Genomic DNA, 15,694 nt, shown 5'->3' with positions numbered 1-15,694 from the left:
TCCCCCTCGGGTACAGCTCCTCCCCCTCCATTACAGCTCCTCCCCCTCCGGAGTCCACACAGTAACCTCGGGTGGAAAATCGTTCTATCCTAACGTCGGAGGGAGAGAGAGAGAGAGAGAGAGAGAGGGAGAGAGAGATAGAGAGAGGGAGAGAGAGAGAGAGAGAGAGAGAGAGGGGGAGGGAGAGAGAGGGGGAGGGAGAGAGAGAGAGAGAGAGAGAGAGAGGGGGAGGGAGAGAGAGAGAGAGAGAGAGAGAGAGAGAGAGAGAGAGAGAGAGAGAGAGAGGGCTCTAAATCGTAACGTTCAAGCCGTTCTGAGCGCAGCGCGAGTCCGCAGTCCTGCCCGCACCCCTCCCCCCCCGCGGGCGCCCCGTCCCCCCGCGGGTCCCGGTTCGAGTCTGTGCCGGTGGAATGCCGCGTGGGGGAAGCGTCGCTGCCGGCGGGCGAGTCCACCGCCTCGTAGGCGTCGCTGAGCGGGGTCCCTCCCCCCGAGTGGCTGCAGGAGGCGGAGAGTTTTGTGCGTGGCGGCGGCGAGGCGTGGCGTCTCTCTGTGTGTCTGCTCCTCGTCTCCCTGGAGGGGCCCGTCGGCGCCGGCGTCCTGTGAACGGGGCCCGTGTGGTTCTTGGTCTTGGTCTTGCTGCCGGGGCCGTTGGTGGCGTCCCCCTCCGCGGGGTCCTTGTGGCGGGGAGGCGGCTCCGTGCTGCGGGCCCCCTGGGGCGTGGAGGCGGAGGTGCACTGGGCCTGGGAGAGCTGCTGACGGGCCTCCCTCAGCTGGTGCTGCAGGACCAGGATGGTGCTCTGCATGCCCTCCACCTCCTCGTCCAGCTGGATGATGAAGTCGTTCAGCTCTGCGGGGGGAGAGAGAGAGGGGGGGGAGAGGACGTGGGGGAGGGAGAGAGAGAGAGGGGAGAGGACGTGGGGGGGGGGAGAGAGAGAGAGGGGGGAGAGGACGTGGGGGAGGGAGAGAGAGAGAGGGGGGAGAGGACGTGGGGGAGGGAGAGAGAGAGAGAGAGGGGGGAGAGGACGTGGGGGAGGGAGAGAGAGAGAGGGGAGAGGACGTGGGGGGGGGGGAGAGAGAGAGGGGGAGGGGACGTGGGGGAGGGAGAGAGAGAGAGGGGAGAGGACGTGGGGGAGGGAGAGAGAGAGAGAGAGGGGGGAGAGGACGTGGGGGAGGGAGAGAGAGAGAGGGGAGAGGACGTGGGGGGGGGGAGAGAGAGAGGGGGAGGGGACGTGGGGGAGGGAGAGAGAGAGAGGGGAGAGGACGTGGGGGAGGGAGAGAGAGAGAGGGGAGAGGACGTGGGGGAGGGAGAGAGAGAGAGGGGAGAGGACGTGGGGGAGGGAGAGAGAGAGAGGGGAGAGGACGTGGGGGGGGGAGAGAGAGAGAGAGGGGAGAGGACGTGGGGGAGGGAGAGAGAGAGAGGGGGAGGGGACGTGGGGGAGGGAGAGAGAGGGGAGAGGACGTGGGGGAGGGAGAGAGAGAGGGGAGAGGACGTGGGGGAGGGAGAGAGAGAGAGGGGAGAGGACGTGGGGGAGGGAGAGAGAGAGAGGGGAGAGGACGTGGGGGGGGGAGAGAGAGAGGGGGGAGAGGACGTGGGGGAGGGAGAGAGAGAGGGGAGAGGACGTGGGGGAGGGAGAGAGAGAGAGGGGAGAGGACGTGGGGGGGGGGAGAGAGAGAGGGGGGAGAGGACGTGGGGGAGGGAGAGAGAGAGAGGGGAGAGGACGTGGGGGAGGGAGAGAGAGAGGGGGGAGAGGACGTGGGGGAGGGAGAGAGAGAGGGGGGAGAGGACGTGGGGGAGGGAGAGAGAGAGGGGGAGAGGACGTGGGGGAGGGAGAGAGAGAGAGGGGAGAGGACGTGGGGGGGGGAGAGAGAGAGGGGACGTGGGGGAGGGAGAGAGAGAGAGGGGAGAGGACGTGGGGGAGGGAGAGAGAGAGAGGGGAGAGGACGTGGGGGGGGGAGAGAGAGAGGGGGAGAGGACGTGGGGGGGGGGAGAGAGAGAGGGGGAGAGGACGTGGGAGGGGGGAGAGAGAGAGGGGGAGGGGACGATGACGATGAAATAGGCAACGTAGGAGGATTTTTTTTGGTACATCTATTTAACCTTTATTTACCCAAGCAAGTAAGAACAAATTCTGATTTGACTTATTGTCAAAAGTATGCATAATGTTTTGTTAATTCCACAACAAGAGATATGTAATGGGGGGGGGGGGCATGCATATCGGTATCAGGCTCACACACAACATACAAGCACTCATTCATACTCGCACCTAGACACACGCAACAACGGCTCAATACCGCCGCCTGGTGGATGGTCGGGCGAGTTACACTCACAAACAGGATGTGCCATCAGTGCATCGATGAAACCATCCGGCAGTCACATCTCGTTGCAGGACTCCCGACAGACACTATGTACATAATGGATCGCTTTCTAAACGTAATAATAGATATGATTTCGGCGTTTATTGCGCCATAGAAACCGGAAATGGACCTAGGCGATCGGCGTCGTATAATTGGGATCTTTCACCGCCAGTCTCATTGGCGCACGGTAAGAGGAATATAACGTTATTTTCAACCCGATTGTGCATTTCCTTGTTTGCAAACCATCTGATCAATATATCCACCCAACCTACATAAAGCAGTTACTGATGATCAGGGAATTATAAACGACCCCCCCCCCTTTCCTCCGCGCATGATGAGGCATAATGCATACCGATCATATACATTAGTTTTTTTGGTGTAGCGTGTATGGGGGGGGGGAAACGGCAATCGATATTCTATATAATGTGTTTGGGCCTATAACTAGCGTTTTTGGAATTACAGCAGAAAAGATTAAAAACATACTTATATTCTAGAAGGTATTAACACAACAATGTACGAATGAAAAAGTACAACGTTCCCACATCCTGAACGATAGATAATCGATGTTGAATGGGCCATAGTAATGTCAATATAGCAATACAATTTAAAAAGTTATAGCCCTGCAAAGAAGGTGAACATCTCCATAGGCTTACAGCGCTGGCAGAGAGGGGCATGACATGGGCATAAGCCCCGGCGGGCAATGTGTTAATGTTTTATCTGGCTAAATAAAGGTTAAATAAATAAAATAAAAAGCGTTATTGTTCGTCACACCGTCTCCACTCACCCTCCTGGCTGCTCTTGAGCTCTCCGCTGTACTTCTTCTGCAGGGCCAGCTCCGCCTCCAGCTGGGCCACGCGGCCCTGGGAGCCCTGCCGGCCCAGCTCCTGGTTCTCCTGGATCAGCATGCGGCACTTGGCCATCAGCTTCTTGCCCGTCTGGCTGTAGGGGGCGAAGCGGGTTTAAAAAAAGTGTTAAACCTTCCAAGTTACTTCATTCTAATTAGTGTATATGTAGAGGCAGAAACCGACTTGGTGGATTTATATATTATTATAATTATATATATATATTATATTATATATTAGAACTATGCACTGTTTAGACTGTCTTATTTATGTTTGGACACTAGAGGGCTCACCACCCATTACAGCCCACTCCTATAAATAGCCAAGGTGATCACTGCAATCTTATGCACCTGTGATGAGGATACATTTTTCTACCTGTCTCACCGTTTGGAACTGACAATGGAGCACTTGACAACTGTTGTGATTTAACCCTTCATTCACCATCATTCACCTTTGGACAACAATAAACCCTGTAAACCGAACTGGCGGCAACTTTGGACATTCAATTCATTCAACATCACAAACTTTGGGACTGAGTAAGATAATTAATTGCGGGTGCATCGTGGACGCTTGTCGATTCATTGGGGAGCGACAAGCGGACACTACAGTATATATTTTGACCACATCTGCCCAGTTGTACAGCCCTGGTCTATTCTTATTTAATTTGTACTTATAATAATTGTACTATATTCTATTGTGCTATATTTAATTTAGTTTATATCCCATATAATTTTATTCAACCTCTTATTTACAGTTGTACAGCCCTGGCCTATATTATTTCATAATTATATTATATTGTGCTTAACTTAGTTCATATTTAATTTTACTCCCACCTCTTTATTGTATTATCCGTTTGTTAATGTCTGTCCGCTAATGTCGCGCCGATAACGACCAAAGCAAATTCCTTGTCTGTGAAAACGACTTGGCAATAAAGACCTTTCTGATTCTGGAGTCTATTAAAACAAACATTCATAGATGTTCCTGATCAAATTTACTTTGTAGCAACCATTTATTTGGACAGAATCGTGTGCCGTGAAGTGCCCAGTGATCCGGTGAAACTAACAGCAACGCTTAGCGCTCCAATCATTAGTATGACAATATTCAGTCATAATTCTTTCTTCGCCAAAGGCAGTGCTACAATCTGTGCTACTTAGCCCACTTACAGTTATACCAACTGTCCCATATCTAAGCAGAACATGTATAATAATAATTCCCCCCATGGAATAACCAGTAATGTTTTGCCTTTAGGGGAGGGGAAGAGGATTGAAATGATCGTTTTAAGATGCCTCATGACCTTAGAATTATGAATCATTAGCTCGCTAAATCCTACCGATTGCCAAGATTAGCAAATCAGAAAGGCTCACAGTACACAAGCTCTGTAACACAAAGGCTAATGGCAATCAAGAATGAATCAATTGTGATTATTATTAAGTTTACATGCAAATCAATTTGAAATCTAATCATAACCCCACGACTCAAAATGTAATCCTGAGATTCCAATCCCACATATATACTAGAATGTTGAATAGTAGTACAATCAAGCTTTTAGCAATGTTTACACCCCATAACTCATAACTCAAAACATCAGTCCATTTCTCAAATGTTTACAAATAATACAAAACACACACACAGGCCGACAGCACAGTATGCGACAGCTCAGGAAAACCACGACTCCTCAAAACAGTACAAAGCTTTTAAACGGTTTTGTAACATCTTGATAAGTCGTGATACTGAGCTTTGCCATACCGTTAAATCAATTTGAAAATGGGAAGGAGGGGGGGGGAAGAATAAATAAATGCCAAACCCATGCCTCATCTTTCTACAGGGCTTCCCGTTTTTTTTTTTTATCCACTTTTTCTCCCATTTTCTATATTTTTTTCTCCCTTTTACTATATTTTCTCCCATCCCAATTTCGTATCATCCAATTCAACCCTCCCCTGTCACGAACGCTGTTTCTTGCCTCCCACAAGCCGGCTGCAATGTGGACTAAGTCATACATAGCACAAGTCCCCTCCGGTACTTGAGGTAACAGCAGTCGCATCTTTTCACCTGCGCAGCTCGATCTCTCAGTGGCGAGGAGTAACGCGTGGGAGGCTCACGCTGCCCCCGACACTTCCTGATTCTACTGCGCAGGCGCACCAACCGACCTGTAGGAGTCGCTGTCCACAACGCCCGATCCATACCCATCAGTTTCCCACCCCCTAATACGGCCAATGTGTATTAGTACGGACGACCAGCTAAACTGAAAGCAATGTGGAGCGCTGGGCTCGAACAGGCGAACCCAGCGTCTCCGCATTTGTGGCGAGCGCCTTGCCCACTACGCCACGTAGCCGCCCCGGCTTCCCGTTTGTTTACACTTGGAATTAAGGATTCAATACAGTCGGTTGTCATAGTAACTAGAGTGAAAGTTTGAGAAACATCAGAGGGTTGTGAAGAGAAAAGAAAAAAACAACAACTTGCAACACAACATGAATAAATTAAAATAGTCCTACCTGCAACACGGCTCATATTATTGACAAAGTGGGTGATCGAGGTGACTCCTGTGTCGGCTTAAGAGACTGGACGTACGCCCAGGGTGGAGCCAGAGACCCACAGTCTTTAGTATCTAACGGTCTCTGAGCTGGGGCTCCTTAACAGTCTCTGAGCTGGGGCCTGACGGGGCCTGACGGGGCCTGAGCTGGGGCCTGAGCTGGGGCCTGACGGGGGCTGAGCTGGGGCCTGAGCTGGGGCCTGACGGGGCCTGAGCTGGGGCCTGACGGGGCCTGACGGGGGCTGAGCTGGGGCCTGACGGGGGCTGAGCTGGGGCCTGACGGGGGCTGAGCTGGGGCCTGACGGGGCCTGAGCTGGGGCCTGACGGGGGCTGAGCTGGGGCCTGAGCTGGGGCTGAGCTGGGGCCTGAGCTGGGGCCTGACGGGGGCTGAGCTGGGGCTGAGCTGGGGCCTGACGGGGCCTGAGCTGGGGCCTGACGGGGGCTGAGCTGGGGCCTGAGCTGGGGCTGAGCTGGGGCCTGAGCTGGGGCCTGACGGGGGCTGAGCTGGGGCCTGACGGGGGCTGAGCTGGGGCCTGACGGGGCCTGAGCTGGGGCCTGACGGGGGCTGACGGGGCCTGAGCTGGGGCCTGACGGGGCCTGACGGGGCTCCCTCCACACCAACCTGATGCTCAGCGTCTCTATACTCTGAGTGGAGCGGGGGGGGGGGGGGGGGGGGGGGGGCGAGTGGCCTCGCAGGCGGGCGACACAACGTGTCTATTCACTGAAACCGTCCAAATCCAAAAGGCTGTTATTATGATCCATCATCTACCAGTCACCCTGGGACCGTACGAGAATCTGAATACATTTGAATCTAATCTAACATAAACACCAAACTTAATTACAGGATAGATTAAGGCTCTGAAATAAAGTGCTTGTTACAAGATATCATTTACCACAGAGGGTTGAACAACATACCCTGTTTGGTTTACCTTCGTAAAAACTTCGATACAGTATATAGAGATATATATATATAGACTGTAGATGTTTGACACACAGGCATGCTGCTGCTCGTCCAATCATCCGTCCACAGAGAGTATAGCACTGATCCTAACGGGGGGGGGGGGGGGGGGGGGGCTCATTCGGGGGCTGAGAGTGAGCATCTCTTCCGAGCCGTCCCGCTTCCTTCCTGCCCCTTTAGAGCCGTGATCAGTTCACCTGACAAGTCTTTGACAACGTCTCTGACGAGAGTGGGGGGGGTCTCTCTCTCTCTCTTTTTTAAAGTCAGTTTCAAATACATAGCACTCTCTTTACAGTCTCTCCCCACCACAGTGACCACACGTTTGCATTCTTGCTGAGGAGGAGGAGTTGTCTGGCCAAGTCTTTTCGGTTGGGTTTACCTATCGGGTGTAAATTGCCAGGCACTCAGTTCATTTTGCGCCTGCTCCAGTTTGTCTTTGGTCTCGTCCAGTTCGCTCCGCATGCGCAGGAAGAACATGTTGACGGCCGGGTCCACCATGGCGCTCCGCAGCTGGGCCACGTGCGGCCGCTGGGCCTGCTTCAGGTACTGGATCTGAGTCTGTGTGCAAAGCAGAGAGGTGCCACACGTCACCGTCACATCCCTCCGCGCCGGCATCCAGACTCCTTCACGGCGGAAGTTAGTAGGGAGTTATTTTCTCATGCGTCTTAATGAAAAAAGGGGTTATAATGGACAGGGATGTGATCGAGCCTTAAGAGAAAAAAAACCTGAACATTTTCTAAACTACTATTATTATTATATTTTATTTTTAAATAAACACTCCATTTGAATGAATGAACACATTTTATTTGCATAGATTGAACTGTTCACAGGGAAGAGGAAGGTGGGAGGGGTTGAAAATCTGTTATGCAAGAATAGCAGGTCCGATAGATGTTGCTTTCGCGTTTCGCTTAGAGACCAAGTGGAAAAATAATCAAAACATACATAAAGCTCAATATTGATTGATTTTCTTTCACAATTTTTTTAAATTAATTATATATAAATATTATATAAATATAAAAATCAGAAATCACATCCCTGGATGACGGACTAGGGCACAGACTGACAGTAACTCACGGCGCTCTCCTGCATCTCCTGCTCCTTGGTGGCGAGCCGGACCACCAGGATGTTCTCGCGCCGCGCCGCCTCCTGCTGCTGCAGCTTCAGCTTCTCCTCGGAGCCGCGCAGGTCGCCCACGTCGCTCGCTGTAGCTGTAGGCAAGGGGGGGGGGGGGCACTTGCATGTGAAGAACGCACTTGCGTGAAGCTCAAATCATATCCACGACGATTTCCTTATCTTATGCCCCCCTAACAACTTTGCAGAGTTGTATTCGTAAGCATGAAATGTTTGCATCAAGTTCAAGGCCATATAATTCTTAATCTTTAATATTTAAAAAAAAAAAAAATCTTTTCAGGAAGTGCACTAACATCCTAACCTCCATATATATGTAAAAGATTACAACTATTTCCAAATCTTAACCACTTATATTCCCGTTTGTTTGATATTAAATCCCTTTTTATGACAAAAATGCAGACATCTGCATTTAGTTCACATTTCTACACGATTTCAACGCCAGAGTTCAGCGTCGAAAACATGCACAGAGTCCGTGTGAAAAAGAATATGTATTCATATTTACAAATGAATGACTAATTCGGTCAGAAATAGTGTAACTAATAACGTTAGTAAGCACCGATTATTGCTTATTATGTCAGCGGGGGTACAGTGAACATTTCTCCCGGTAAATTCTGAAGAGCAGACCGGCGTGTGCTGAGGACCAGCCCTCTTCCGCTATTTCCTCCTCTCTCTGTCAGAGAAAAGCCGCGCAAGGCAGACTCCACCCCGGCACAGCTCAGCCGCTGTGTGTGAGGAAGAAGGAAGTCCTCCAATCGCTCTCTCTCTCCGCACCCCCCCCCCCCCCCCCCTCCAGAGCACTCACACACGGCTACAAGGTTCTCACATCACCGCCTGGACCAATAGGAAGCACAACGGCCGGGTGATTTGACTGCCTACACCAGCCATAGTGCAACTGCGCCACCGTGTCATAATACGGTAACGGACTCATGGGAGAGCAACAGGCTCCTGGTGTTACGAAAATAGTGTGTATTTGATAATTACAGCGGCGATTGAATGAATGAGTGCAGATTAAAAATCTGCATTTTAACATGGGAGTCAATGAGAACCAGGCCACGTGAGCGGATCGGCGCGGCCGAGAAATCCGCTCTTCGCTCTTTAAAGCTTGGTCCGCTCCGCTAATCGCTCATGTTGACCCCGCCCCCAAGTCGCTCTCCGCTCGCTCACCACTCACCTTGAATCGAGCGCTCCCCGCGCCAGATCGCTCGGCAGATTTTTTTTTTTTTTTGAGCATGGTGTAAATTAGCTCAAACTACAACAGTCTACACCCCCTGGGCCCCTTAACAATTGTTTGTATTGAGCCGCATTGTAATTGTACCAATTCTGCAATGTTAAATAACGTTGTTTATCCATTCACTAGCTCTATTAAGCGATGATAGCTAGCCGAGCCACAATGCTATGGTCGCTGCCATTAACGTTAGCATGTAAGCTAACGACAACAACAATGGCGTCGATACTTTTTCTAACAGGAGTGAGTGACAAAGCCTGAACAGGATATCACAGGTTCACCCTTCTCATTGGTTGAAAATGGCCTTCATGTTTGTACATCGCCATCTGTTGCTTTGGCATTGTACTACATGTATATTACATCAGTGTTAAACCACTGTGAGCGGCCTGGAGTGGATTGGAGCGGAGGAGAACTCTCGCTCCGGACGTCGCGCCGACCCATTTTAAAACCCACTCCTCGCTCACGTCAAAACCGCCAGCTCCGCTCCCCGCGCCGCTCACGCTCCGATCCGCTCACATGCACTGATGAGAACACAAAAAAAGCACTAGGTGTTTTGCCAGGCTAAAGTGGATAACTTTTTTTTTAGAGGTATTATAATGATGATCCTTTTATACACTGGCACCAGGCACACATCACACTACACAATGGCTGAATGGCTCAGGAGACAGGGATTGATGTCAGCCAATTATGGGGAAGGGATGATTAGGTGACCTTGATGTCAGAGGCCTGATTGGGAATTTGGCCAGGAACGTTGGGAAACCCCCTAACGACCGAGATTCAGTCCGGAGACCTCGGTTTAGCGTCTCATCCGAAGGACGGCACTCGCAGCTATACTGTGTCCCCATCACCGTAACAGGGGCATTGTTACTGACAAGTCCAGAGGACAGAGTGCCCCCTGCTGGACAGCAACACCACTTTCCGACAACGAACTTGACCGGGGCTCGAAAGGGTGATCTTCCGATCATGAATCCGGAGCTCTACTCATGTAGCCATGCTGCCGGAGAATATATATATATATATATATATATATATATATATATGGTGCATTTATATTGCAGCTTTTATCTAAAGCGCTTTACAATTTTGTTCCTCACATTCACTATATATTTGTATATACAATCAAAACTCTTTATACTTGTTCATACTTAGAAGCCTATTGGAACTTGAGGTTCTGATATGATTTGATTAATATATCTGCATTATTTGATCCCACTTTATGCTTTGCTCTTGCTGCTTGTTTTACACTGATTTTATGTCTTATTTCTTACTGATATAAAGCACTTTGAACTGCAATCCCCTTGTATGAAAGGTGCTATACAAATAAAGTTATTATTATTATTATTATACTTCCAAGTTCCTACTTTTTGCACATTTACTGCTCAATTGCACATCCCTGTTAAATATGTTATTCTAATTAGTGTATATACTTGACCACATTGTGCACAATTGAATAATTTAGTTAATATTCCATTTTTATTCTACCTCTTTATTTTATTCTACCGTACTTGTCTGTCTGTTAAAAGTCACACCAAAAACTACCAAATCAAATTCCTTGCATGTGTAAACTACTTGGCAATAAAGACCTGTCTGACCTTTCTCTCTTTATTTAAAGATATTTTTTTATGGCATTTTCTGCTTTATTGTGGATAGGACCGTCGAGATGGGGAGGACAGGACAGTCGAGATGGGGAGGACATGCAACAACAGTCCTGGGCCGGATTCGAACCCAGGACGCTGCGAGGACACTGAAAGCGCAGCTACGCGGTGCGCCACCAGGGCGCGCCACCAGGGCGCCCAAGCGTTCTCTTTCTGATTCACGCACACAGACGGCGGAGGCAACCGTGCAGGGTGCCAACCTGCTTATCGAGAGCAATTAGGGGTGCCTTGCTCAAGGGCACTTCGACACGCTGCCCGGGAGAAGGTGGCATCGAACCGGGAACCTTCAGATTACCAGACGACTGGGTTCTACCTCCTGAGTCACTGCCGCCCCACAAACACAAAACACACAGAGCTCAGCTCAAACAGATCACCGGTGAGGAGAAAGGCGAGAGAACTTACAACTTATATCTGAATATTTCTTCTCCAGCATTTGGATGTAGGCTTCCTCCTGCTTCCACCTGAAAGAGGGCAGGCACACAGTTCAAACACACGGATGCTTACTTTGGGACATAGCATGACTACCTTTAAAGCAGAGGACGAAATATTTAGTTTGTTTATTTCCGACAGTGGTGGCAAGGTCATAAAGTGGGCTGAAGTTATACCTTTCACAGAGTTCCTCCCGAGTCATATTCTTCAAATCAGAGTCACTGAGACGGACCTAAAATGTAAAACATTGGATGAAGTAAGGTACCAACCAACACATACATCTTTACTTTGCATTTCACAACCGGCTATGTTTTACGAGCGGGCAACGCTGACCTTATAATAGCTACTCCATGGTTTTGATTGAAAATTGTATTAACAGATTGCAGAATGGGTACAATACAGTACGGTCGGCTCAATACACACAATTGTTAAGGGGATGCAGACCAGAGAAAGACTTTCGTCTTGTTTACATCAGGGTCCCCCATTTTCAATTCATCATAACATTTATGACATAGACAACATACAGATAGACAGATATAATAATCTAATCTAATCATGACATTTATGACACACACAACATACAGATATACAGTACTGTTACGTCCAGTGTGGCTGGAGAGTCTAGGCCTGGCTGCAAGCTACAAGTCGGGTCATCAATATGATAACTTTTGTTGACCGAGAATAAACTGTTAAAAGGTGATGCTCTTGACCCACCTTTTTGGGCAAAGGCTCGTCGTCAGTCATTCTGCGGGACTCTTTTGCGTGGCTGAAAGACAGACAGACAGACAGACAGACAGACAGACAGACAGACAGAACGGTGGGTTTAGCTATAGCTCATGACAGGTGGACAAACTGAGGAACAGATCAAGCCGCTCGATTTGACTTTTCTTTTAAACTGTGGGAATAGAGGTGCAACATTTTGGGAGGATATACATGAAAATAGTCATATATGAGACAATAGTAGTACACTGACACTGATTATTATCTATATCTGGTAACGTTAGGCCTGTTATAGCCAAGCTATTAAGTTTCTCTCTCTTTAATAATAATAATAATAAACTTTATTTGTAGAGCACCTTTCATACAGAAACTGCAGCTCAAAGTGCTTCACAACAGAAAAAAGACATAAGGCATAAAATGAGCACATAAAGTGCAGACATATAAAATCAGTTTTTCACATTAGGATCCAACATCTCGACTGCATCTCTACTCTCACACACACGTTGTAGCTGCTGCACGGCGTGAGGTTTAATAAGTTGTATGTATGAGTCTGCAGCCATTAGCTATGTTCGATGGAATCCATCACATTTATTTGTGATATATTATGGTACTGCACCGGTTTGACTTTTAGTTGTTGGTTTCTTGCTTAGAGGGTGTTTATGTTTATGTTCCCACACACATGGTTGTAACGTATCGTCCTAACGTTAGATTCTTGGAATAACGTGAAGAGAAACAGAGTGGCAGCACCTTAGCAGCAGTTAGAATAAACGCATCGGACCGTATATATATGTTGTTGTTCAGGCTGCATGTGTGGAGAGGCTAGGGTTATATAGTTAGGTTATATAGTTGGGTTATATAGTTATATAGTTAGGTTATATAGTTAGGGTTATATATATAGTTAGGGTTATATAGTTAGGTTATATAGTTAGGGTTATATAGTTAGGGTTATATAGTTATATAGTTGGGTTATATAGTTAGGGTTATATAGTTAGGGTTATATAGTTCTATAGTTAGGGTTATATAGTTAGGGTTATATAGTTAGGGTTATATAGTTAGGGTTCTATAGTTCTATAGTTAGGGTTATATAGTTAGGGTTATATAGTTAGGGTTATATAGTTAGGGTTATATAGTTCTATAGTTAGGGTTATATAGTTAGGGTTATATAGTTAGGGTTATATAGTTAGGGTTATATAGTTCTATAGTTAGGGTTATATAGTTAGGGTTATATAGTTAGGGTTATATAGTTAGGGTTATATAGTTCTATAGTTAGGGTTATATAGTTAGGTTATATAGTTAGGGTTATATAGTTAGGGTTATATAGTTAGGGTTATATAGTTCTATAGTTAGGGTTATATAGTTAGGGTTATATAGTTGGGTTATATAGTTAGGGTTATATAGTTCTAGTTATATAGTTAGTTATATAGTTATATAGTTCTATAGTTAGGGTTCTATAGTTAGGTTATATAGTTCTATAGTTAGGTTATATAGTTAGGTTATATAGTTGGGTTATATAGTTGGGTTATATAGTTAGGTTATATAGTTAGGGTTATATAGTTAGGGTTATATAGTTGGGTTATATAGTTAGAGTTATATAGTTAAGGTTATATAGTTAGGGTTATATAGTTGAGTTATAGTTATATAGTTAGAGTTATATAGTTAGGTTATATAGTTAGGGTTATATAGTTAGGGTTATATAGTTCTATAGTTAGGTTATATAGTTAGGGTTATATAGTTAGGGTTATATAGTTGGGTTATATAGTTAGGTTATATAGTTAGGGTTATATAGTTGGGTTATATAGTTAGGTTATATAGTTAGGGTTATATAGTTGGGTTATATAGTTGGGTTATATAGTTAGGTTATATAGTTAGGGTTATATAGTTAGGGTTATATAGTTGGGTTATATAGTTAGGTTATATAGTTAGGGTTATATAGTTAGGGTTATATAGTTAGGGTTATATAGTTAGGGTTATATAGTTAGGGTTATATAGTTGGGTTATATAGTTAGGGTTATATAGTTAGGGTTATATAGTTGGGTTATATAGTTAGGGTTATATAGTTAGGGTTATATAGTTAGTTATATAGTTGGGTTATATAGTTAGGTATATAGTTAGGGAGAGGAGGCTAGGCTAACTCAAGGCTAACACGTCATGTAGCTAGTTAGCTTAGCCGGTTAGTCGACGTCAACCTAACTAACGGTAACGTTGTGTATTTAATTAATAAGCTCATAATCGCGTTGCGTTATTCTGCAAGTAAATGTGATCAATACCAGGCTGTGACATCTGAACCTCGACACGTTATCGATCCTCATCATCCTCATCATCCTCATCATCATCATGCAGCTAACAGTTAGCCCCGAGCAGCGCTGCCGACAGGCCGGTCAGACGTTAGAGACGTTATTATATATATTATTATTATTACCGTCAGATGTGTTGGTTTCTGAGCAGGAGGATCCAACTGCGGCGACAGTTATTGTTCTGCTGAAGCTAAGTAGGTCGCGCGGCCGCTACTCACCACGAGAGGACAAGGTAAACAAGGTAACGTGCTGTTGAACTGGAGCTGGTCACTGCGGTCTGCAGCCATTAACGCTGAGCTCCCGCTGAACTCCTGTAGAGGGCGCTGTCGGCAGCCTCACGTCCTCCCCATGGTACATGATTGATTGATTGATTGATTGATTGATTGATTGAATTGATTGATTGATAATGTTATTAACAGATTGCAGAATGGGTACAATACAGTACAGCTCAATACACACAATTGTTAATGGGATGCAGACCAGAGAAAGACTTTCATCTTGTTTACATCAGGGTCCCCCACTTTCAATTCATCAAGACATTTATGACGTTTCGCAATTATGCCACATCAATGTGGAACGCCCTACCCACAGCTGTAAAGGAATGTGAATCACTACCCACCTTCAAAACCGCTCTTAAAGAGCACCTACGGGAGGCTGCAATTCTAACATATCTAGAGACAACATAAGTTGACAACATAAACCTTCTAGAATCTAGATCATAATGTAACATTGCACTGGCGGGTATATGACCATACATAGATATAGGGTATTTCCTGTTGCAGTGTTTTGCTGATGCAATAATTAGATTAGATTCAAATGTATTGTCATCATACAGCACAAGTACAGTACATCGAAAAGAAGTTTGGCATCCAGCCAGAGTGCAAATGTAATTAACCGTAAAGTGCAATAGTAATATACAATACAGGTGATAATTTACAGGAGGTCCAAATTGTTCCCTACTATTCCAGTGAAACAGTCTATAGCTGACAGGAAATAAACTTGTGAATTGAAAATGGGGGATCCTGATGTAAACAAGACGAAAGTCTTGGTCTGCATCCCCTTAACAATTGTGTGTATTGAGCTGTACTGTACTGTATGAATGAATGAATGAATGAATGAATGAATGAATGAATGAATGAATGAATGAATGAATGAATGAAAACTTTATTTAACAGATTGCAGAATGGGTACAATACAGTACGGCTCAATACACACAATTGTTAAGGGGATGCAGACCAGAGAAAGACTTTCGTCTTGTTTCCATCAGGGCCCCCATTTTCAATTCATATTGACATTTATGGCATACTCAACATACATGACATTTATGGCATAGGGACATACAGGTATTTAGTACTGATACATTTGTGACATATACGGTATTCAAATATACAGTACTGTTACCCATAGATCCTGACAGAGTATATACATATGATGGGGAGGGGACTGAACATTAGGAGGGGGTGGGTGGGTGGGAGAGAAATATACATACAGTGGGGAGGAGACTGTACATTTGGAGGGGGTGGGTGGGTGGGATAGAAATATACATACGGCGGGGAGA

The 15,694-nt window shown here is 46.5% G+C and overlaps 1 protein-coding gene across 1 annotated transcript; it reads right to left on the bottom strand.

Annotated features, from left to right (window-relative positions):
* Nucleotides 1-245: 245 nt before the first annotated feature.
* Nucleotides 246-14,395, bottom strand: LOC311224525 (pre-mRNA-splicing regulator WTAP-like; the record flags this gene model as incomplete). The annotated part of the gene is made up of 8 exons (XM_084309547.1): nucleotides 14,355-14,395; nucleotides 11,837-11,888; nucleotides 11,299-11,354; nucleotides 11,096-11,154; nucleotides 7,757-7,890; nucleotides 7,062-7,240; nucleotides 3,137-3,291; nucleotides 246-847 (listed from the first exon to the last, which is right to left on the bottom strand). Coding segments are annotated over exons 2-8 (1,215 nt in total), but the record flags the coding sequence as incomplete, so codon positions are not given.
* Between the last annotated feature and the right edge of the window lie 1,299 nt (nucleotides 14,396-15,694).

Source organism: Notolepis coatsorum (genome assembly GCF_963971535.1).
Source record: "Notolepis coatsorum genome assembly, chromosome: 3".
Lineage (NCBI taxonomy): Eukaryota > Metazoa > Chordata > Actinopteri > Aulopiformes > Paralepididae > Notolepis > Notolepis coatsorum.
Note: the sequence above shows the minus strand (reverse complement) of the source record. Positions and strands in the feature narration are given on the sequence as shown.